General features: G+C 37.8%; 1 protein-coding gene across 6 annotated transcripts in view; it reads left to right on the top strand.

The window, feature by feature from the left end:
- The first annotated feature begins 216 nt into the window (after window positions 1–216).
- The window catches only part of LOC113920572 (SPHK1 interactor, AKAP domain containing), a 170120-nt gene continuing 144038 nt past the window's right edge, over window positions 217–26298 (top strand). For 5 of the 6 annotated variants that reach the window (XM_027590806.2, XM_027590809.2, XM_027590808.2 and 2 more), the window contains exons 1-2: window positions 217–674; window positions 23545–23623. In XM_027590806.2, the coding sequence (XP_027446607.2) occupies window positions 650–674; window positions 23545–23623 (104 nt within the window). In that variant the 5' untranslated portion in view covers window positions 217–649. The remainder of the gene's footprint in view (window positions 675–23544; window positions 23624–26298) is intronic. The other variant, XM_027590807.2, reaches the window with a different exon arrangement.

Raw genomic sequence — 26298 nt, 5'->3', positions numbered from 1 at the left:
AGATGAACTGTGAGAACCAAAAACAGAAAGAGAGTCTACCTAAAAGGAAAATAGTTGGGGGATCAAGGAGAGCATTGCATTGCTCTGAGTTATCAGCCATTACATTGCAGAAGGTAACAAAAATAACCTCAAATCTAGATGAGGTTAGGACTGGTGCGCGACCAGTGGGGAATGTGGGTATTGCCGGTAGAGTGCAAATGTGGGAAAGTGGGTGAACAACTTCAGGGCTGAGACCTGCTGTACCCAAGAGGTAGAGGGGAGGAGACGCGACGGCAGGGCGGGGAGAGAGAAATTCTGTCGGGGTCACCTCTGCTGGGCTCCAGGAGAGGCAAGGAAAGCTCAGAGGGAGCCTCCAGCAACCTTGCCCGGGGCTTGGGTGGAGAAGAGCTGGAGGAGGGCCAAGGGCTGCCGCTTTGGCTCAGCGCTCTAGCCAGATCAGAGGGGCGACCGGGAGGGGACCTCCCCGCGGTCGCGGCGTGCCGCGCTTCCCGGCCAGGGCGGAGCGTGTCGCGACAGCTGTCCCAGCCTGCGCGCCTCTGTCCCCGCGCGCGCCCGTCCGTGCGCTCCGGGAACCAGCTTCTCGCGCAGCAGCCTTCCGTCCTTCGCCCGCGCTTTCCGCCTCTCTTCTCTGCGCGCCCATCGACAATGGATGGATCCCTGCTCTCCGTACCAAGGTAAGACCTGCTCTCCCCTTTGCCCCACCCAGTGGCCCTCAAACTCCGCCGTGCGCCTCGGGTGGCTCCCGAACTTGCCCCGGGGGCGCCAGGGTCTGCGCTTGGCAGGGTCTGGCCCCGGCTGTGTGAGGGGCGCCCGGCGGATGGTGACCCCAGTCTCCTGCCCCACAGGGCGCGGAGCTGGGTGCGGCCTGCGCGCCAGTGCGGCTCAGGGTGTAGGGACGGCTCGGGCTCACCTCTGGGGCCGGGGCTGGGGTCTGCTCTCCACGGCGGGAGCCAGGAGCCGGACTTCCCGTGGACGCAGCCTGCACGGGTTTCGCGCCTTGTGGGGAGAGGGGCTTCAAGGTAGGGATGATATTAGGAGGGAGCAAGACTAGGGCAAAGTACCCCCCATCCCCGTCCATTCCGATCTGAGCGAGGGTCCGCTGTTGCCAGGGTGTCAAGTGGTTGGGGAGGAGGGCGGGGGAGGGGAATTGCCCTTAATCCCCGACGACACCCAGGCTGCGCCCCATCGAGACCCGGGACAGCGAGACACGGGCCGCTCCAGTCCCCCCCCGCCTCAAGCGCCCCCACATCCTAGACCAGTCTGCGCTGGCCGAGCGCGTCCCCTGCCTCCGTCCCAGCCTGGGGTCTCCACACGGGGTAGGTCAGGGACGCCACCTTCGACTCAGCCAGGCGGGAGCAGCGTGTTTCCCTGGTTCGCGTCTCCTTCTCCCCCTTCGCCCCTGTTCCGCGGTCCTTCACATTCAGTCCTTTGCGAATTTGAGAAACTGAAATTTTTGTATTTCAACTCCCATAAAACGTTTAGGGGTAAATTGAGGTTATAGCGCCGGTTGTGTTCCCTCAGCTGGACACGGTGGCTTTTGCGCTCTTTGTGCAGGTGGCAGAGCGTCCACACAGAGAGCAGGGGATGCTGCAGACCAGGGGGTGCGGGGGGGCTCACTGCTGCCCGCACAACCCCACCCCTCCTGGGTGAGGGGCTTCCTGTGGCTCATCCTATCATCCCTTCCTTCCCCTTTTCCCCAAGCACACATCTAGGCAGCTTCCTGCCGCGATCGTCAGGCACAGGAATAAACATTTTTCAGCTCGCGTTCTTGGAGAGCGGCAAAACCCAACATCCACAGGCTAGGGCACACATGTAGCTGATACTATATTGCCAAGTAGCCAAGATGGGGGTGAGAGTGGAGTGGGGGTGGCAGAGGAGGATGAAACTGCTCTTCAAGCGCGTTGAACGCTGCCATCTAGAGACTTGAAGTATTTATATTCTGTAATGAAACAGAGCTTTCCTAGCTCCACGGGCAATTTCCGCCTTTAGCATCCCTTCTCTGTCGGGGTAGCAAAGGGCTCTGAAAAGGTCCATGGTGGTTTCTATGCCTGGCCTGAAGCTGCTCTCCAGTGCAAAATCTCTAACCCTGGGGCCAAACATGATCAGGCTACCACGAAGTCTTTCCACTCTGCCCTAATGCATGAAAAGGACAATAAGAACCGCAGGAAGTTTTTTGTTTTTTGTTTTTGTTTTCGTTTTAAAACAAAAAAAATATTGCCACTGAATTTTAGGTAAAAGTGTGGGGCACTTTGAAAGAAAGTCCACCGGGGCTTCACTTTCTACACCCTCTCTTCTACTGTTTAAGATCTTTAGAATTGAACTGGTAAACTGTGATTCCAGCATTCCCATAGAGGCACTTTTGAAAAGAGATTGCTTGTCTTACACTCCGGTTTGCAGATCAATAGTGCCGTGCCTGAATCAGGACTATATTCCTATTCAAAAGCTGGGACATTTTCTAAAATATTAAAATTCATTATGCCAATAATTCCTTAAGATTATTTCTATTGCATTACTGTAAAAAGGGTTTATAAAGAGCCAAGCAACTGCGATGATAATTTCTCTGTATCTTGTAGCATTTTATAAAAATATTAATATAGGTTTAATATCAGCTGCCACAAATTAAATTTTGAATTTAAATTTAAATAGTATTGTTTATTCACCAAGACACATCACATTTCCACAAATCAGTGTAGTAATTCTGCTATTTTATTAACATCTTTACTTATATGAAACATATTCAGTTAACTCTAATAGAATAGCTAATTTGATCCTCTCTTTCAAAGAAACATTATATTTAATTGGAAACCATAGGAATTGATATGTAAAAAGTAAACCAGAATTATCAAACACTGTATGGAAATACTTTATTAGTCATACCACTTGTCCACAGAACTTTGAATTTAAAGAATTGATGACAGGAAACTCTTCACAAGTTTTTTTCAAGAAAATGACAATGATCAGGAAAAATCAAGTTGTTGTCAATCAATATTTGTGCTGTCTAAATCTGAAATGTTTTCAGTATTAATATAATTAAGTGGATGATTATAAATCACTGTTTCCCTTAAGAATTATAAAGCAATTGAAGACGTTCTGTTTAACACTTGGGTGGGAAAAACAAAATGATTTAGTAATACACTGAGTTAATTATAGAATTTTTTGTGTGTTGGCTTTTACAGTTTCTTAAAATTCTCAGTGAATCAAAGATATAAATGAAATTTTATTCGAGTAATGTTCTGTGACGACTGATCTCAAAATTGTTTTTATTCATACAATTTAGATACTTGAAGCATGTTTTTTTTAAAAAAGGAATTGTTTATGCTTCGAATTGTTATACTATATTACATTACTTCTGTAAAGCTTCTATTAGTTATTAATATTAATATTTTCATTTCTGAATGTACAATAAGCTATGTGGATTACATTACAGAGTTCTTTCAGTCACTGGTTATCAAAGCTGGAAGGTGTCTCCAGTCTTGGGGCTGAGCTATGGGAAGATGAAATGTTCGCATGTTAGTTGTATTATAGATCCAGAAGCCAAGTGTGTCCTGACTAGTAGTCTAGTTCAAGGAAGAAAAAAAAAAAGCATAAAAAAGGGGGAAAATTTTTTTAGATTCTTTAGTTATCTATTTTATAAAAAGTTGATTTGATTTGCTAAGGTCACACAACTAGATAGATATTATGAAAATAAAAGAATATCCAAGGACTCTCACACACCGTGCTCTGTTGCTGTAGTTCATGGCGCTATAATACAGTAGCTACCCGTGACAGAAGGGAAGTCTCACTTACATTGGTAACTAGTGTGTAGAAAATAAGGTTTATATTTTATGAAGCATTAGCCTTATGTGAAATTGTTTGATCGTCATATCCTGGTGAGTTAATATGACTGATATAATTATCTCCTCTTCTTAGTTGAAAATTTTGAAGCAAAAGGAAATTAAATGAGGACAATAATTAGATTTAGAAAGACACACAGTAGTATGTAGCAGAGCTGGGTCATCCACAGAGTTCTTCTGGCTTTAGGTGAGGTTTTCTTTCTTGTATTGATTGAAAATCCATGCTTTCTTTCAAATAGAGGAAAAAGAGATTTTGGTGCACAGTTTGGACAAACACTGATATCATTAGAACACATGGGGGCAGCCTAAAAGCAAGATCATCTTTTAAAGCCAACAAACACTGAAAAGATCATTTTTGTAAACAGAAACAATTTGTCACCTTGACCATATCTAAGGTTGAATTTGAAGTTTAAGAAAGGGGCCATCTCATTTCGTAAATTACTTGCATTTTTTTATACTGTATTATTTTGTTATTTTTGTTTTGTTTTGCTTACTGGATTCTATTTCAGTAATGATTTTATATGACACTTTGAATGAGAAAATTATCAAAGATGAACTTTTGAAAAAATAAGGTATTTTGATATAGATTTCCCGTGAGTTTATTTTAACCAAACCTAAGTTTAACCTAGCAGCATTTCACTAAAGCCCACCAAAATCTCAAGGTTTTTGCTCGAAGAATGCTAGTTCTAGGAGGAAAAAAAAAACAACTGGATTTCCTTTCTTCTAATGGAGCAAACAACCCAATGCTGTAAACTAGACTATGGTCTTCTGTCAACAAGTTTTTTATTGAAAGGTTATCTGTTTTCAAATTCATGTGAAAGGAAAGATTCAGGAGTACATTACGTTTCTGTGTCCTATTTATCTGAAACTCTCAGAAAAGATTAACCTAAAAGATTAGGTTATCACTCTTAACAAATTGAGGAGCAGGGACAAATACAGACAATATCTTAAGTGTAAACCAAAGGCCATTCTCTATCCTGAAAGTCATGCTCTCTTCAAAAGCAGCGCTGACATGACCACATTCTCCAACTCATAATTCACAAGGGAACACGGCCCAAGAGGTGTTGTTTCCTACTACAGAGAAAGAAACTGGAAATTAGTCCTTCTACCAAGGACTCTGAGATCCATATTGCCTCAGAATTTGAACACTGCTTTTCAAATTCCAGTGTTCAACAGGTATGCTGTTACCTGAAGGCATTCTGATCTTTAGCCATGTAGTTCCTATAGCAAAATATGTATCTGATACCAAACAATCAATTTTTTAAAAAATAGAGGAGTGACAAGCCTCCATTTTAAGTTTTATTTTTTACACTGTTCTATACTAAAATCGACTTCTTTTATACTGTTCTATAAATTTTAATACATATGTGGATTCCTTTAACTACCACCACAGTCAGAATAAAGAATGGTTACATCACCTCAAACATCCTTCCCCTGCCACCTGCCAACCACACCTTTGTTCTTCATCAGTCCAGATTTACATTTTTGAGGTGGTCATATGAATGGAATCATCCAATATGTAATTTTTGAAACTGGCTTCTTTCACTCAGTATCATGTCTTCAAGATTCACCCAAGTCATTGCGTGTATCAACAATTATTATTGCTGAGTCGTAGTGCATTGTATGGATGTACCACAGTTTATTTATCCCATGGAATAGCGCTCAGCAGTAAAAGCGAATAATCAATTTTTAAACGAACTCTTAGAGCTTGCCTCATTCACAAGGGGTTGCCTTTGCCTGGTACTATTCATTTTAATGGGGCTTTATTTTGGCATGAGAGTTAATAGCTCCAGAGACTTGTAAAGTGAGAAAGAAGAAATAGTGATGTATTTGATGGCAGGAGACCTGGTGTTTAGTCCTGTTCTGAAAGTGATGGCTGTGTCTGCCTCGGCATGTTGCTTGACCTGTGACTCCTCTATCTTGCCCTAGATGTCATGACATATACCCTGAATATTCTGCTCTTCTAGGTCCCTTTAACTTCTAAACTATACTGCTGCAGACTTTATTGTAGCAGTGACTTTCAGTTGGGCATGAGACAGATGAATATCTCATTCTACTGAAAGAGACAGATGAAGTTAAGGCATTTAAAAGAACTGAAGCAACACTCCACCCATCCAAAAGAAAGCCCAGCTTAGAGAATGAGTTGGATTGTTTTTAATGTCTCCCCCTATGGAGAGCAGCATAATGCTCACAGGAGGTACAATAAAATCTTATTCTTAATCACAGAGCACAGTGATCAATACCCTGGTTTTACTACTTAACAGTTTGCCCACACTGGGGCAAACATTGTAAGATTTGAGATAGCGTGTATGAAGTACAAGGAACAGTGAACCTTTAGCTGTTGCTGCTTATCATACCTAATAAACTCCTCTAAATTCAATTGTTTTGTGATAGCTTTTTAAAATCAATGCTGGTGAATAGCCCACATAACTCAGACACAAAGCACACTTTGACTGACACTGGCGTAGCTACTCCGGCTTCCTCTTGGCTTACATTTTTCCATCCTTTTTCTCCTAACCTAAGTCTTCATATTCAAAGTTGTTTCTTATAGATAGGCTACTATATCTTACTTTTTAAAAATCCCTTCTGACAATCTCTTTCTTTTAATTGGTATGTTTAGACTCTTCACATTATGATTCTAGAAAGTCTGGATTAAAATTCACCAACTGACTCGCTATTTTCTATTTGTGTTATCTGTTATTTGTTCCTTTTTTCCTCTCTTCTGCCTTCCTTTAGGTTGAGAATTTTTTAATGATTCTATTTATCCCTATTAATTTATTGTTTATATTTGTTTTTAAAAATTTGTGATTGTCTTATGGTTTAGAATTTATAGGGGTGCCTGGTTGGCTTAGTCAGTTAAGTGACAAGACTCTTAATTTCTACTCAGATCATGATCTCAGGGTCATGTGATCGAGCCCCACATTGGGCTCTATGTTCAGCATGGAGTCTGCTTGGACTCTCTCTCTCCCTCTATCCCTCCCCTCCCCGCGTTCTCTCTCTCTTTCTCTAAAATCAATCAATCTTAAAAAAATAATTTATGTATATTATTATTATTATTTAGTATTTACCTTCAAATTACAATATACCACTTCATGCCCAGTGTAAGTTTCCTACAGGTATATATTCAAATTTTCTTCTCTTATCCTTCATCCTATTGTCATATGTTTTGTTTTTGTGTATGCTATGAACACTAATTAGTGCTACTATGTTTGCTTCACAAAGTCAGATATTTCTTTTTTTTTAAAGATTTTATTTATTTATTTGAGAGAGAGAGAATGAGAGAGAGAGAGAGAGAGCACATGAGGGGGGGAGGGTCAGAGGGAGAAGCAGACTCCCCACCGAGCAGGGAGCCCGATGCGGGACTCGATCCCGGGACTCCAGGACCATGACCTGAGCCGAAGGCAGTCACTTAACCGACTGAGCCACCCAGGCGCCCAAGTCAGATATTTCTTAGAGCAATTAGAAATAAGAAAAAATAAATTTTATTTTACCCTCATTTATTCCATTTCTGACACTTTATCTGTGTAGAGCCAAGCTTCTGTCTAATATTACATTCCTTCTGTCCAAAAAACTTCCTTTAACATTTCCTATAAGGAATGTCTGCTAGCAATGAATTTTCTGTTTTTCTTTGCCCAAGAAAGTCTATTTTTCCTTTACTTTTTGAATCATATTTTTTTGACTATAGTTTTCTAGGTTGTCAAGATACTTTTTCTTTCATTGTTTTAAAGATATCACTCCATTGTCTTTTGGCTTTTATGATTTGTGCTAAGAAACTGTTTCACATTCTTATTTTTGCTCCTTTCTATGTTATATGTCCTTTTTCCCTGCCCACCTTCAACATTTTCTTTTTAATCTTTTATTTAGAACAATTTAAATGTGATATGCCAAGGAGTGTGTGTGTGTGTGTGTGTGTGTGTGTGTGTGTGTGTGTGTGTGTGTTGTATTTATCCTGCATGGTATTCTCTGAGCTTCTTGGATCTCTGGTTTAGTGTCTGTTATTAATTCTGAAAAAAATTTATCCATGATCTCTTAATATGTTTCCTACCCTGTTCTCATTCTCTCTTTTCCTTCTAGAATTCCAATTGTTCATATATCAGAATATAGTTCTTGGATACTCACTTCTGGTTTTGTTTAGTTAGTTAGTTTTTTATTCTATTTTTTCTCCTTTTGTTTCAGTTTAAGTAATTTGTTTTGGCCAACTTCGAGTTCATTGATTCTTTCCTCAGCTAAGTTGATTCTACTGAAGAATTTATTAGAGCATTCTTCATTCCATTACAGTGGTTTGTATTTCTTACATGTCCATTTGATTTTTCTTCTAGTTCCACTTCTCTACAAAATTTACCCATGTCAGCTTGCATGCAGTGTACCTTTTCCATCAGAGCCATTAAACTAATAATCATTATTTTGAATTCTTTGCCAGATAGTTTGAACATCAGTGACACAGTAAAGTCTGGTTCTGTTGGTTGCTTTGTCCCTTGAAAGTGTTTTTGTTTTTTTTTTTTCTCCTGCCTTTTAACATGACTTATAACGTTTTATTAAAAGCCTGATATCTTGTATAGGGTAATAGAGTTTCCTGGAGTGGAAATTGGAAGTCAGAGCAATTATTTTATTCCCATTTTAAAGATGAAGAAATTTAGGCTTAGCAAAGTTAAATGACTTGCACAAGATGATTCAATTAGTGAGTGACAGAGTCAGAATTTGAACACTGCTTTTCAAATTCCAGTGTTCAAGTGTTGTCAAACGACATCACTGTCCTTTTCTGTTCCCTAATACATGTACATTCCTACACTGGAGGCCTCCAAGACATTTATTCATGCCACATGGCTTCATTTATTTCAGATATTTTTGAACTCCTAAGAAAGTTACTGAAGCCTATATAATGGTGAGTAAGAAATGGTTCTTGCCCTCAAGGACCATAGTATACAATTTCAACATGCATTTTTTTTTTTTTTTTTTTGCTAAATGTCTTTTGATTCAATTTTTCTCAAACTATGGTGTTTAACTCAAAAACAACTGTGAAGACAGGTGGATGCTGTAAGAGATTTTGACACAACAGGAACGCAGTGGAAACCCAGAGCATGACAACCAATAGACTCAAGCACATGAATGAAACAAAGTTTGTGTCTGTTCCCAAAGAGGTCTAAGAATCCAGGCACTGAAAACTTACCTGCATATCAAGCCACACTCTGCATGAAATAGAAGAGGTGACATATTTGGACCTATGGTTTGAGAGAATTTCTCTCTAAAAAAATAATATGCAGACCAGTGTGCTTCTTTTTATTCCTTTAATTTAAAATACATATTGCATGGCCAAATTATTGAAATAGTTAATAGAACTTCTTAGAGTAGCCAGGGTTTTAGAAGTACAAGTTAGTTTAAAAAAAATAAAGGTGTTATATTAGTTTTCTATTTGCTTTAACATATCGTCGCCAAATTAGTGGCTTAGATCACGAATTTATTATCTTATAATTCTCTACATTGGAAGTCTGCCGTGGGTCTCATTGGAATAAAATCAAGGTGTTGGCGGGTCTGCATTCTTTTCTGGAAGCCTTATAGAGGAATCTGTTTTCTTGCCTTTTCCAACTTTCAGAGTTGGAAGCATTTGCTTGATGACACCTTTCCTACATCTTCCTACACATCCTTCTGACTTCTGACCTCTTCTTCTGCCTCCCTTTCACACTTCTAAAAATTCTGGTGATTACATTGGATCCTTCCAGATTATCCAGGATAATCTCCCTACATCAAGGTCAGCTGATTAATAACCTTAATTCCCTCTTGAAACTTGATTCTCCTTTGCCATATAACAACATATGCACAGGTTCTGGGGATTTAAAAATAGACATCTTTGGGGGCCACCACAGGCATTGATTTAACTAAAAAATTTATCACCCTGGCTCTGAAATGGCACTTGAGATTCTACCAGGAGTACCCTTTCTCTCTCTCTCCCTCTCTCTTTCTCTCTCTCTCTCTCTCCTTTTTCTTAAATAAAGGGGAAAAGGGACAGGATGATTTGTTTCTCCACTGCCGTATGTGAGTCATTCAGTGTAGCTAAGCTGACATAATGACCCGGTTCCTGAAGTTTATTTACGAACATAAGACCAGGGGTCACCTGAGTGGCTCAGTCGGTTAAGCTTCTGATCTTGGTTTTGGCTCAAGTCATGGTCTCAGGGTGTGAGATAGACCCCATGTCGCGCTCCATGCTTAGCAAGGAGTCTATTTGGGATTCTGCCTCTCCCTCTCCCTCTGCCCCTCCCCATGCTCATGGTTTCTCCTTCAGATAAGTAAATAAATCTTTAAAAAAAAAAAAAGAACATAAGACCAGTTCAGAGTGGACCTGGAGACCTTACAGAATTCACTCTTTGGCATATCTCTTTGTTGCAATGGTCATTAATGCTCTTCAGCAAATATTTCCAGCTGTGTTCCTAAGCATTGGGTAGGATTTCAGTTGCTCATCTTTTTGGTACAAGCTATGGCCATATTACTTGCTTGGGCCAATCCAAAGTGTGTAGAAGGGACATGTGTCTTTTCCAAGTGGAAGTGTTAAAGAGAAAGAGGGCATTTATGATGGTGAATAACAGATTTCACGTGGTGGCTGTTTCACCAGCCTGAGTTTTAGAGTGACCACAACTTGAAGCAGAGCTCTCAGCTAATCCACGAAGGATATGTAATATGAGCAGGACATAGACCTTCATGATTTTTTAAAAATTTTTTTAAAGATTTTTTTAATTTATTCATTCGAGACACAGAGATACAGAGAGAGAGAGAGAGAGAGCATGAGCAGGGGGAGAGGCAGAGGGAGAAGCAGGCTCCCCGCTGAGCCAGGAGCCAGACGTGGGGCTCCATCCCAGGACCCTGGGATCATGACCTGAGCCAAAGGCAGACGCTTAACCATCTGAGCCACCCAGGTGCCCCTAGACCTTTGTGATTTTAATTCTCTGGGATTTTGGAGTTGTTTGAAACTACAGTAAAACCTAGTGCATTGTGCCTGATCTCACAGAATTCTCTTTTTGCTCTGGACTTCCAAAGATCCTCATCACTAACATGCAGTGATATGAGGATGGGATTGGAGAAAGGGAGATATGGAACTCACCTGGGCTAGTTGTTGAAGCACTCAGAAAGCAGGCCCTATGCACCAGCTCCAGATAATAACAGTGAATACTGTGGCCTGTCGGTCTCTCCTCCTGAGGACATGGAGTGTGAACGGGGAATCACACTCAATCCTGATGTCCTGATATCCTTCCTTGCCCACTGCACAGTCCCACAGAGCTGCTGCTATTTAGTGATATCATGGCATACCGTAAGCACATTTAACCCATGTAAATTCAATGCTACATGCTCATTTTCCTTTTTTAATTCTTTCATTCTCTGGCTGTCTCTCATTATTAAAAGCATGGTAAGCTTATATTTTTTTGTATTTTTAATACATATCTTGCATTTCTATATAGTACATACACACACAAATAACGTCATGAGACTTTTTCACAAAAGGCAACAGGCCATAATTTATAAATTGTTAAGGAATTTTCAAAGGTTGTTTTGATTCCACACCACTTTCAAGATAGGCAATGACATTAGACCTCAAACCCCGCATTAGATGCTTCTAATGCTGCACCGTGATTCTGGTAGCATGTCAACAGAAGAAGAGGAAGACTGGAGAGTCAGATATCAAGCAACAGTTATTGAGCAGACACTCACTCCTGACACCTTCAAGTTTCTGGGATAGGGTAAGACTGAGTTCCTGTCCTCCTTGCATGTGACCTTGGGGGCAGGGGGCATTGCAGATGGAAGGAGACATACTAGGAAGTAGATACCCAGCACATGTTGACTCTAGTTTCTCTTCATTTCCCAAGTGGCTTCTCTCAGGCTAACCAAGCTGATCAGTTCTCTTATTTGATTGAGATTGACAGATGACCCCTAACTTCTTTAAAGAATTTTTTAAAAACAACTTCTTAAAACAATTTCTCCCTAGTAAGAAATTTACTTATAAAATATGTCTTTTGAAAGATCAAGTGTTTTCTCTCTGTGCTGGAGAAGTGGGAACCCATCAAACGTGGGATATTAGAGCTACAAAGAACTTCGGTAAAGATCATCTTGTTCAATGCCCTTCCTTTACAGATAAAGAAATTGAAATCACAAAAAGTTAAATGAATTACTCAAATCATACAAATATTTAGAGATGGGGCCAAGAACAAAACCCTGAGCTCCTGATTCCTATACTTCCCATTGCATGGTATTTGTTTAAAATAATCCTAACAATAAGCTCCAAAACATAAAAGCTCTTGGTATTTTCTGGTGCAGCAGAATTTGTCTGTCACCCACATCTAAATACCTTCTTTACTTTTCCTCAAGAAATATAATAACTATATAACTGCCCATGTCTCCATTTCACTTCAGCTGCCAGAAATCCCAGAAACAAATTCAAAGTTCAATTATAACAACCATGTAGGAGCTTATTACCTGAATACCTGTGCTGTCTTTAACCATGATACTGATCTTCTGTTACAATTTCTATTTTCCTTAGCCTTGAGTTTTAACTTATGTTTTACCACTTTATTATATATATCTTTTCTGTTAGCTGTTACAAATTCCTAGTGGAACAAGATGGAATATCCATTATTAAATGACTCACACATTCAATCATTTTCTTTATAAGCAATACAAAAGAATAATTTTCCTGTGTTTGGGAGGAATTAAATTGACCTGTGGCGAATTGGAACTGGTATAAAATAATGGTGTATTCATATTTAATTAGACTTTCTTTAATGATAACCTGATTTGAAAAGTCAGAAGCAGTTCTTTTAAAATGATTATTAAATAATTATCCTTAAAGTAGAGCCAGCTCCTTCAGAATAAACACATAATAAAATAGAATGCTAAAGTTTTGTGAGATGTATTTTTTAATTATTTATTCAACATGATATTATACATTCATTTTAAAAATATGTGCATATGTAATGGATATCAATTTGTATCAAGTGTTAGTGCCTAAAAGTGCCCTTTTTCGTTTGTAAATTTTACATTTGAGCATACTTTAAGTATTAAAATGCATTAAGTAAAAGGAGAAGAATTTTTAAATATTTAATTTTGCTTCCAAAGATACTAGGAGAATTGATAATTTTCTCTCCTTATACTTTAGTATTAACATAAGTTAAGCAATACACTTAATTGGTTTTTGTCCCAAAAATCTAATTTTTAACGTAATAATAATGAAAGAATGCAATAAATAACTTTTGATAGATTATGCCTATGAATAGATTTATTCGTTCATTTATAGTTTCAGTAGCCAGTACTTCCACTTATTTTATGCAGACAAATAAAAAATATATCTCAGTAATTTAAACCAAAAAAAGAAAAGAAATTCAGGTAAAAAATAAGGGACAAGTTGAAGTCATTTTTTTCTATGTGAAATCTTGGCCCCACCTGATGTGCTCATTGCTGACTCATGCACTCAATATAACCTGAAGATTTTTAATTTCTACTTTTTTTTCCCCTGAATGAACTAACAGTGCTTCAAAATAGCAATTAAAGAGATAATACACTTCACCTGTCTAATTATCAACAGGTCAGTGATCTGACCTGGCATTCTGTTAAACCATTAGCCTTCTTTTCTTGCAAAGGTGAAAAAAATGTGGTGACTTCATTGGAACCTTATCATTTAGAAAATGAGCTATAGTTTCATCGTATGAATCACTATTTAAAAAGTGTCCAATGGGGCGCCTTGGTGGCTCAGTCGGTTAAGTGGCCATCTTCGTCATGTGAGGATGACAGGAACCTGGAAAAGGGCACATGAAGTAAATTTACTACAAAGAAGAGTAAATGTCATTAAATAGTGAAGGCAATTAATATAGTTGACTGGAAATTTATCTTAAAAATTATAAAATTTCTAAAATTAGTTCATTTTATCAATATTTTTAAAATAACATGAATTGTGTAATAAACAAATAATGGATTCAGTGCTGATTGGAAGATCATAATTTTCCCTTCAAAATTGTCTGTTAACATGGCACTTTTGGTCACAATATTATAAACAGTGTTAGTACTATATTCAGTAGCCTCATCCATTTTGCCAATGTTCCCTTTAATTCTTTGATTCTCAAGTCAATCTCTTGTGAAAATATCTGTCATGTCATCACCCTCTTTGATTTTCTCTTCTTCCAATGTTAACTGATCTCACTCTACCAGATGCTTACTTAGAGATGGTTTGACATGTGATAAAGATTTCTCCAGTATCATTTTCTTCTCCTTTCTGATCCCTGCATCTTTTGCAAGATTTCTTTCAATTGATTAGTATTTGATTTAGATAAAAGTCACATCCTCTGAACTCATTAACAGAAAACAACCATCGAAGGTGTTGATGCAATGCACAGAGATAAACACTCAAGTGGGAAGGATCTTCACTGGAGACTAATTGTTAGTGGTCGGTCCATTTGCTTTCTTACACAATCTTGAAACTGCAGAATAACTGGGACACCTGATCTGTGGGGGGATAAGTTCCAATGACTTTAAGTTTACCAGATTTTCTCCAGGGTATGGCACTGCTGAAAACCTTTTCTATTTTCACAAACATTGTCTGTAGATGAGCAAATTATCTAATGAAGTCATACGGGTGCAATTGAATATTTCAAAAACTCAATCATCTGGAATCTCCACTGTAGTGAAGATTACAGAAGTCTTTGTGTTTACAAAATATCTCACGAGTATCAGCCTATTTTTAATGTGCAGGTAGCAATTTAGATTGAATGTATGAAAAGGCATCAAGGAAGGTGAATAAATTAAATGTACCCTTTACCTGATAATTCTTGAGCCAAGTTTACCTATGAGTGCAGAGAACATAGATGCTAATATCTCAAATGGAAGACCAGGAAAGTCCATGTAAGGGAAGGGGCACTGAGTTCAGGACCCTGGATCCAAACATTTATTATCTTACAAATATGCAAAGGTTTAGAGTATGTTGAAAAAGTACACTTAAAAAATATTCATTGTCTCATCAGAGTATCCTTGATTGGTATACAAAAGTCTACTCTTAACGAAATAAATATATCAAAGCATTTAACTGAGAAGGTTCACATAGTTCTAACGAAAGATCATTTGAATGTTCTGGTCACAGAGAAGATGGACATGATTAATGCAACATTCCACAGCTCCTGCTTCTGAGCCCACAAATGCCACTGACAGCATCACCTCTCAGATTCATTCAAAACACTAAACTAAAGCTGAAATTACTCCTCTTTAATCTGTATTTTGGCTCATTTCTGTCTTCCTCAAAGGGATGAAGTTTTTATATTAAAGCCCTTACCTGGCAGCTGAGGGTAGGGAACACCTGATTCCTCTGCTCCCTTTCCTAATAAACTAGACGATCCCAGCTTGGCTCCCAGCACCTGACATATTCCCAGTAGTAGTCAACAAACAATAGATCAGTCTGGAGGGAGATTTTAAAGACACACTTTTACAGAAATTATTTCCATAGATGAATAGTGATGATAGCATTGAAGCAAAGTGCATGGTTCCCTGTGGTAAGAAATGAGGATGGAGAGGAAGCCAAGGGCTTGATGATGGAAGCACCCACAGCCCATCCACCGAGATGGACTGCACATTTCCCTCATCCTGACTAAAGTTTAGACATCATATTCCTGACTCCAGCCCCAGGCTTCTCTTTTCTTAGAGCATTTTCTTTAAAAAAAAAAAAAAACTTGTGCTTGCAATTGATTTCTCTGCCCTTTTGCAAAGCTTTTTTTTTTTTAATTGTTGTTGTTTTTATGAGCCAGGAATGTCTTTGTTAAGCACCTGGAAACAGTCTCTTTGGAATGTAAACACCATAGGAGATAGCACCCAGATCTCCCAATTTCTATAGGAGGGAAAGAGCCTAGCTTCTGTAGGCACCTTTGTTCTAAGTTATAAAATTGTCTCCTATGGGAAGATATGAGAAAGTTTACTTCCTTTGGTAGGACCAATTAACACCACCAGCACCTCTGCTCTTAAAAACTCTCCTACTTTTTGTTTGAAGGGAGTTGAATTTAGACTGCTTTCTCTCCTTTTGCAGTAGCCCTGTATAAAGTCTTCCTTACCTGGTGAACTTTGTCTGGTACAATTTTTGCTTTGACATTATGTTTAGGAACCTGGACTATGCCTAAGTTAGTTAGCAGGACAGTGGTGGAAGAGCTCAGACCTGGGGGTCCCACAACCTAGACTGGAATCCTGATTCCACTGCTCCACAAGGCAGTTAGTGGACAGTTTGTACAATAAATAGGAAGTTGTTTGAATGGATGATCAACACTGAACATCAGCACTGATTAAATTCACTAGATAATTGCTGGATTTTCCCTATTGCTTGGCTTTAGTGCAAAGTCATGGATGAAATGAACCCGTGAGTGTGGTGTCCATTCTGATGCATTATTTCTGACTTTTTGCAAGCATATCAGTCATAATTAGCTTCACTAAATTTGGCATGTTGTTTTGCCCCTGGCATTTCTACATCAGTCTTGCCCTCTGAAGCAGGTGAATACGGCTTAATGAATAGCAACATTATTTAAACTTTGGTTCCTTGTTTTTCTTGGTAACTTTACTTTCAAGAATCATAATTATTCAACCTAAACAGAACAACTACTGAGCTTCTGTGGCATCCAAATAATCCGTGAAAATATTGCAGCCGACATGTTTGTTTTCAAGACTCTCCAAAGAAGGCTTTCCTAGCAATTGTAAAGCAGTCCAACTATTTCAAATTCCAGTGATCTCCGTGAACTATCCCTACCCTTAAGAACATGTACTGCTCTCTTTCTTCCATTGCCTTTCCATCAAAATAATGCCTCCTTTACTCCCATATTAATAGACCAAAGTAATAGAAACACCTGCAAGAAGGCAAATAGACTCTGAGTTCTTCTGAAAGTAAAAAAAAGAAACAAAACAAAAAACAAATAGAAAAGGGGAATAACAGGTGTTCCATTGCTAATTATCCAGCTGCTTCATTCTATTCTCTTTGAGTCCTGCTTTCTTTGAGCCTATGAGTGGAGAACCCTGAAATATTCAGATACATATTTAATCTTTCAGATCATTTGGATATTTCACTTCCATGATATTCAGTACACAACTCTTTGGGAACATTTAATTTACTTTTGATACTGTGTAGACAGTGTTGTGTAATGGAAAAAATCTCAAGGCATGGGATTGGAAGACCTGGGTATAAGATGTTCTTTGATGTACTGTGTGATTTTGGCCAAATTATTTAACTACTTTGAATCTGTATATTAACGTTTCTTGACCCAATTCTCACTACTTGTGTGCAGAGAAAACTAAGCAACCTATGTGAAAATGCTCACTTCATCAGAGCAATATTCAAGTATTATTTTCCTTAATCTTTTACATATTCTACTTTTATATATTGCTTTTTTGTTTTTTTGTTTGTTTCTCTCCATCGATGCAATATAAATGCCATGAAGGTAGGGCTTTCGATTTTATTCACGGTAGCGTCTTGAACACTTCATACAATTCTTGGTGCTCAGTAACCTTTTCTGCGTACAAAGTGTCTATTAGAACTTAACACATTGTTAGAAAGGAATCTCATTTTGATTGAGCATTTCAGAAGAAATTAAATGCTTGTGCATTTCTAGAAGATCTTGCCTAAGAAAATGAGAGGCTCAGAGGTAAATTTGAATTAGTGGCCAAAAGGTTTGGGATATATAACTGACTATTTATTGATGTTAGCCCTTACACTTGTAATTTTTTTGGAGGGTGAACTTCATTCATCTACAGTGGAAAAGAGTTGAGCCATTCAGGCAATCCTACAGTACACATCAAGAACACTGATATAAGCAAGGCTTCCTTTTGGTTGCTGTTTGTGGGTCTATCACAATCAGGTTGTAGCTACATTTGAGACATGCACATCAGATTCTCTGAGAAATCATAATGTAGACACTGTGAAGGTATACATAAAAGATAGTAATCTTATCTCGAAAAGGTTTTGAAGGGAAAAGAAAAAGTCTTGTTCTCTTAGTTGTCATATTTTAGCTTAAATCTTTCACAAGGGAAGACTTTTCTAACCGGGATGATCTTCTATCTAGGACACATTCATTTCACTTTGCCGAGAAACAGTCTAATAAGCTGGATGGTCTGCGGCATTCTCTCCCTGAACTACAATTAACAGCAGCTCCTAAACTTTGAGACTTTGTTTTCCCTCTTTGCCTGTGCCACATAGATGTTTAATTTACTGTTTGCAACTATAACTTGCCATTAAATATTAAATTACAGAATTTGTCTCAGAAATATGTTTATTGTACTTTGAACACTTTGGAAATAAGAGAGTGAGTGTTTCAAGGCACCAAGCAGCCTGGAAGTCTCTTTACATAATCTCCCTATCTGGATTTGCTCACTGCTCTCAGTTCACTTTTCTTAGTGACATCTAATGAGGCAACAGCATCAACCTGCAGTGACAATGGCTATATTGTCCTAATAATGATGAAACACGTTCATCTGCTCAACCTCAGTAAAATTCCGTGCTCCGTGTCCCCTAGAAAGGATGAAATGTGATTTCCAAGAACAAGTCAAGGTGTCTTGAATCTTGACTACTTGGGAATCTATGGAGTTATACAATCTGAAGTGCATATTTATATGCATTTTATGGTCTTTTTATTGAGTGAACTTTTAGGTTGCTATGATTCATATGTGACATTACACTTGAGGTTCCCATTAATAATAGTTGCATATAGATTCCAACTATTTAATAATTTGTGTTCTGATTGCTCTATTCTCATGTCTACCTTTAGGAAGCAGCAATTCTTACCCTTGTCAAATTTTATCTCGGAAATACATACTGCAGAATGAGTGACAAGAGTATTCATTGCTAACCTTCCAACGGAGATGCTGGTCCCAGCTCTCGGCCTTGATTTCACCTCCCGAAAGCAGAAAGATTGGGCAAAGTTAGCTTTAAAGATGAAATAAGAAAACCGTACCAGCTAAACTTCAATAATTGAGATTAATTAACCTAGATGAAAAAAATACAGTTGAACAGTTTGATGATGCCTTGTGGTATATGGTAGAGGCATTTGTGATTAGGAATATGATTTACACAAAAAAGGAAGAATGTTGCTATACTATTACAAGAATGCTTTCTTAGGTGGGTTAAATAATAAACCTTATAAATGGATAGTTGGCTTAAAAATAATTTATCTAAAATTGTGCAAAGATATAATTTAGCCAGTAATATCAATTATTCCAATTTCTGAAGGGCTGCCCAAATTAGAATTTCATTATTTTTAACTAAAATTTTCCTCTCAAATATAAAACTTAGAGGAATCTCTAAGTGCCTTTGGTTCACATACTCTTCCTATGAAGTGGAAAGTGCAGATGTATTTTTCTCTTGCAAGCTCAATGTTTTCAAGCATTATAGCTTAGGACTTAATATGATGATCTGCATTTTGTCTGTCTTTTTATTAGTCCATTCACTTACTTATATTTTTAGTTGAATGAACTCATGAGAAAAGAAAAAGTAGATGTTTGAGTCTTTCCTTCATTTCTGCATCTCATTCTGAAACCTGATCATTTTTAAGTTGGTTTTTTAAAAAATTAAACCAGAGTGGAGTCATAGAAAAATTGATCATTCTATCTGTCTCTCTAACATATTGGATTGTGCTACTCAACTTCCATTAGGGTAAAAAAATGCCTTGTAGAGAAAGCAATTTAGATCTGGCAGGGAGGAAGCATGCATCCTATCTGAATTCTGTACGTGAGTCACTTACCTAAGCTTTTTCTACAAAATGAAATCTATAAACCCAACAACAATGTATTGTTATAATGAATTTATAACACAAAATGTAAGATTCAGTGATTATCAATAAACTCAGATATTGTGTTTTCTGTGCCTTGGCATTTTGATATATTGAGTAGAGGTAAACTTGCTTTAAAGTATGGCTGCTTTTCAAGAAAAAGATTGTATGCTGTATTTATCTGCATATGAAGACCATCTTTTTAAAACTTTCCAAACTTTTCAACACTTACCCTGCCAAATATGATGTGTTTTTGAAGTACAGTTCTGTAAATGATTTAAAACCAGGTCCATCTTGAAAAATGTGTCACTTTAGCTATATGTTAATCTTCATAAAAAATGAAGATGGTTTTATTTAACTTCCAAGGGGTGACATATAATAAGTATTATTACCATTGCTGTTTCTGTTTTGCTACAGCATGCTGCCATTGCATGAAATAACCGAATGACTAGGTATCTTTAGGTCACTTAATTATCTACTCCACCCCACTACTTCTAATTCTTCATGAAAAGCTTTTCAGGAAATGGGTCAGTTGTTTTTAATTCACATTTTTCTCATCCTTGAAACCTGTTGGTACTATTTTCCTCTCTCTGTGTGTTCTTCCCCACACCATCAGATAACTTTGAAAGGCCTATGAGTTTTAATTCCAGCAATATAACAAAGTTATTCATCAATCCTCTTGATGAAAATGACTGAATTTATAATAAAACATTTTAAAGTTTACTAAAAGAACTGAAGGGTGGATATGATAATAAGGAATTATTAGCTAAATATCAACAGACCATCAAAGAAAAACAAAATCTTAAAAGTAGCTAGAAGAAAGATACATTACCTTTAAAAACTAACAATGACAGCTGATATCACAAAAACAACGATGGGAACCCAAAGATAATGAGGTAATATCGTCACTGTATGAAGGAAATAATTGCCAGTTTAGAATTCTATGCTTTGTGAAAATATCTTGCAAGAATAAATAAATATATTTTCTCATAGGCAAAAACTGGGAGTGTTACTAAAGAATATTATAAAAGATTTTAAACATACAATGGTTACATTAAAAGTAAATGGACTAAATGCTCCAGAGAAAATGCAAAGATTATCATTTGGATTTTGCAAAATCAAAGAAAGTAAGACATATTTAAAACTTAAAATACTAAAAGGATGGAAAAAAATACATAATTCAGGAGCTAACCAAAGAAAACTGATGTTGCTTTTATCAGACAAAATAACCTTTAAAACAGAAGAGCATTGCCGGAAGTTATGTCACTGCATAATGGAAAGGGTTGAATAATCAGCAAGTCATGCCTACATTTTAAATTTGTATTCATATAACAAAGTATCCTTAAAATTAAAACAAAAATGGACAGAAATAGAAAAAGAATTTATCCAAAAAATATCTGTATAAACTTAGAAGATCTATCACAATCAACTTAACTCAATGTACATACCTAGACTATGATAACCCAAACCTGCAGATTACATATAACATTTACAGAAATTGGCCACATAATTGGATTATAAAGCAGTTCTTAATACGAAGATCAGTGTTATGCACACCACGGTGTCTGAGTGAAATGCAATTCTACTGTAAGTCAGTAATGAAAAGACAAATTGAAATTTTCCATATAAATTGAAATAAAATCAACAAAATTATAATGAAAATCAAAAAGTCTTTGAATTGAAAGATAATAAAGGTACCACATTTCAAAACTTGTGGAATGCAGGTAAAGCTATCATAAGAGAAAAAATTTATGTCCTTAAAGACATACATTAAAAAAAATGAAAGGAAAGCCTAAAGATGATAGTGAATATCGATCTCCTGAGATTTTAAAAAGAAACAACAAAATAACCTTCAAGAAAGTAAATAATAATGAGACCAGAAATTATGTGATTGAAAATTAACGTAGTACTGTGAAGGATAGACAAATCAAAAGGTGGTTCTTTGAAGAGGCAAAAATCCCTGACATGTTTAATTTAAAAAGGGGATAGGTAAAGCACAAAAAAGTGATTTTAGGAATGACAAAAAAAAAAAAAAGAACATTACTACAGATACCATAGACAAAATTATAGTAATGGTATAAAACATCATGTCAATACATATATATACAACTTGGATTAAAAAGGCAATTTTAAATAAAAATAGAACCTACCAAAGTAACTGAGGAAGAAATAGGAACCATGATAAACATTAGAGTTACTGACTCTGTAGTTAAAACCCTGCCAACAGGAAAGCTCCACTCCCGAACAGCCTCACTGGAAGAGTTAATTCCTATAGCGCCAGAACACTTCCCGCAAATAGAAGAGGAATACCCTAAATCTCTTTTATGAAGCTGGCATAACCTTGATACCAATCTGACAAGGGAAGAAAAGAAATACGGTCAATCTCATTCACAATCACAGAGGGGAAAAAGTTCCTAACCAAAATATTAGCAAGCTAGGTCCTACAATATATAAAAAGGATAATACATTTGTAATCAAATTGTGAGTTGATCTCAGGAATTGAAGACTGATTTAATATTACAAATCAATTATAATTCATCAAATTAACATTCTAAAGGAAGAGAGCAATATGGTTATATCAGTAAATGTAAAAAGACATTTGATAAAATGCAACATCCTTTTATGATTAATAGGATAAAAATACTAGAAAAATGTAAATAGACAAGAACTTCCTTAATAAAAACCTACAGGAAACATAATACATAGTGGTATAACTTTAAGGATTTTTGCACTACTCTATTCAACCTTTCACTGAAGATCCTAGCCAACACGGAAAGACAATAATGAGAAACAAAAAGTAGAAGGTATGGCAAAGGAGGAATCAAAACTCTCGACATTTGCAGTTTAGTTGATTGTGTGCACAGAAAGCCCAAAATATCTGCAGATGAATTATTAGGATTAATAAATGAGTTTATCATGTTTGCTGAATATAAATCAAAGCACACACATAAAGTACATTTTTTTCATATGAGCCACAAACAAAAAGTGAGATTTAAGAAGAAAATTTGTATACTTCAATAAATATGAATTTTTTAGGACTAAGTCTAAAGAAAGCAGACAAGACCTTTCCAGAGAAAACTGTAACCCTTAGTGAATGGCATAGATTGGAGGTCTTCCTATATGACCACAGATGGTGCTATAGGCCATGCCCTCACACCAGGTATCTCCTGCTTTCATAGCTCTGATATTTTACTGCCTTTGTCTTCTCTGACGTCTTTATCCACACAATAAAATTTCTTGAATTCTAATCATGTACTGCTAACTATCAGTCATGGAGATGCAAAGATAATTTCACTGTCTCCTTATTCACCTTTGCTCTTATAAATCTAATATGTAAGATATAGATATATTATTTTTTCATAGTTATAATGACTTTCTAGCTTTTGAGATTTGAGGTAATACACTATTGATTTGAATTAAGAAAAAAAGGACTGGAGCATACCTCCAGGTAAGCATTGTAGAGAAACTTGATTACAAGGCATTCAATTTCCATAAAAATCTGTTGCCCTGTTTTTCTCTTAATATTAATCTTAGTATTAAAATATTAAACTTAAGAAGCACAAAATGCTCCTCACCTATAGATAGCCGTAAACTAGGTTAGAAGGATCTGAAATTCTTATCTGCAAGATGTGGATTACCTTTTGATGCAATAAAGATGTGAAGCCCAATCACACATCCAGCACATTACTCAAGACAGACGCTATCTGAAAATATGCGTGCAGTTTTTGAACCCTTTTCTGAGGTTTTTTTGTTTTGTTTTGTTTTGAACTGTTAACAACCTCATCATCTAGCTACTTTTGTTCTTTTTAAAGACAGCCTGCTTGAGTGTGCCTTTCTCCTTGAATGACACTAAAATTTCTGTTTCTTTTTTCCCCCACCCTGTTCCTCTCCTGCCTCCTCTCCAAATCTGCTGGTGTTTGTAACTCCTTTGTTGTGGGTGTGGTCCTCTCCATCAGCCATGTGGGTAGTTGAACCAAACTCACCTACCAGCCTCTCTGCTGCCTTGTCCACCAGGAGACACTCCCAGGAATCCAGGTGGGTTGTGGAGTGTGGGGTCCAAGGGATGTATGCAGCCAAGTCATAACCAGGACTTCCACTTTCATTCCAGCATCCCATGGGCCCCCTGGGTTCCCAACTCTAAGATTTTGACCCTGACTGCTGGCTTTCTGGTTTGCAACACTATTTCTGCCAAGCTCCACACTGCAGTGCATGTTATCTCTTTCTTACCGTCAAATTTTACCCTTTCTGTGTCCCATAAATGACTCTAAGGCATTCGCAGGGACTCCGGTATCAAGTTTTGCTAGGTGGCAGAAATGTTTAGTTAGGTGGGGCTTTCCTCATCCCTGAAATCACAAAAGGAGGGGTTTTTTTATTCCACTTTCATGGAGACCAGGAGCTGGCAGTGTGTTTGGCTGAAGCCCCCCTCTTCCCTTGGGACTAACCATCCCACCTGGTGCAGCAGCCAGCGACATCCCCTCTTGTGAACCCTCACTCCTTGTCTGCAGTCCTCTTCTCTGGGCCCAAAGCCCCCCCCCCCCCATAAAATGGGAGCATCCAAAAGAAAAACAGTTCTTAAGAAACTTAGCCTGTGACAAAAGCAAGTGGTGCTACGTGGAGACAGCTGGGCACCTGGGAGAGAGCACAGACCAGGGGTCTGGTTCATCTAGGTTTGCATATCAAATTGTGCCACTTAACTGTGTAACTCTGAGCAAATTCTAAACCTCTGAGTCTTATTCTTATGAAGATAATAGGCTAGCAGCCCCTCCACTGTCCTGACGCTGTGAGGCTATGAAGTGACAAAGATAAAGATCCCGTCATAACGATGGAGGTAGAGTGAATGTCAATCAGTTGTACCTGTTACTATTGGCTGAGACTTTCTCCCTTTAATAGCAGCAAATCATGAAGAGTAACTAGTATTGGTCCCATTTGACAGATGAAGAAACTGAGGCTCAGGGAGATTAAGTAAATTTCCTAAGGTCAAACTAATAAAAGTGACATTTGGGACCCAAATTCAGGTCTTCTGACTTCCACCATGCAGTCATATTTTAACTATATCACATGACATAAGAAGTTTTTCAGTCTTGACATATTTATATTAACTGCTAGTCTTCTCATCTGGCATATTTGTTTAATGTGTAGATGTTGTCACATCTCTTCATTTATTGTGGTGGGTTCAAATATTGCAATTATAATTTACATGAGTTTCATCTTGACAAAAACCATGACATTTCCCTCATGGTTTATATGGATTATTTCTAGCTATTTGATAGTTTCACCAACATTTGTATCTCAGGATTGTAGACCATCACAGACAAAAGCATGAAGTGAGAACTGAGAGCTTGTCTTTACTTTTATCTGACAAAGACAAATCGCTAAGATTTTAAGCGGTGCCATTTATTGACCCTACCATATTTACTGAGCACTGACTAATAATTGCCAGGTGTTGTGTTAGGCACTTTGTGAGGTTCAGTAGTGAATTAGATGTTCTTTCTCACCTCGAGAACTAAATAACAAATTTGGAAAGAAAGTCTAGCAATTTTAATTGAACCCAAGCTAGACTGGAGAACCCATGTTCATTTGATATAAAATACAGATGTGCCTTAAAATGGAAATTGATACATTTTAAATTGATAGGTGAAGATCTGTTTCCTGAATTGTGATTTCCACAGGTATCGTATCTTGAAAAACCAACAAAGATTCCTGCATTTGTGGAGTTTATTGCCTGTGGGGTGTGTGGAGACTCATAAAAAATAATAAACAGTAAATAAATACATTCCGGAATATTAGAAGATGATACTGATACTGAGAAAAGCAGAGCAGGATAGGAAAGATCGGAAGCCAGGGATAGGGAGGTCTGGGTGGCAACCGTAAACAGGATGGTCAGGGGAAGCTGCATCCAGAAGAGGCCTTCGAGAAAGACCTGACGGAGGTGATAAAGTGAAGTGTGCAGGTCTCCGGGCAAAGAGCATTCCAGGGTAGGGAAGGCACTAAGACAGCAGAACAATGAGGGGGAGATGAAGAGAGCATGGAGAACATGAGGTCTCAGAGTTGATGGGGAGTCCAGGCATTAGGGCCTTACAGCCCACGGCAATGACTTATGGCCTTCCTGGAAATGAACTGCAGTGATACTGCAAAGTTTTGAGCACAGAATAGACCTAAAATAACATTTTGTGTTCAACTATGTTCATTTAACAGAGCAATATTTTCCTGCACCTTTTTCTTGGGCGGGAGAAGAGACATTATCTTAATGTCTGCATACTAAATCCATCAGTGTATCTATTGGTGAACATATTATTTATTTCCAGCTTTTTCTATTAATAATATTGAGTTGAATATCTCAGTACGTACTTGATCTTGCTCTCTGTGCTCTAGAATAGATTCCTATAAAGGGCGTTCCTGAGTGACAGGTGTGCACGGATAAAAATCTTGAAAAGCATGCACATTGTTTTCCTTAGCAGTCATGTCAATTTATATACTCCCTGAAGCAACATGCATTATGTCACACATTATTTTTTTTAAAGATATTATTTATTTGAGAGAAAGAGAGCACGGGGGGTGGGGAGGGATGGAGGGAGAGGGAGAAACAGACTCCCAGGTGAGCAGGGAGCCCGACATGCAGCTCACTGTGGGCTCCATCCCAGGACCCCAAGATCATGACCTGAGATGAAGACATACACTTAAATGACTGCACCACCTAGGCACCACTTCAT

Source organism: Zalophus californianus, chromosome 3, assembly GCF_009762305.2.
Source record: "Zalophus californianus isolate mZalCal1 chromosome 3, mZalCal1.pri.v2, whole genome shotgun sequence".
NCBI classification, from domain to species: Eukaryota; Metazoa; Chordata; class Mammalia; order Carnivora; family Otariidae; genus Zalophus; species Zalophus californianus.
The sequence above is the reverse complement of the archived record's forward strand: the minus strand, read 5'-3'. Positions and strand labels throughout refer to the sequence as shown.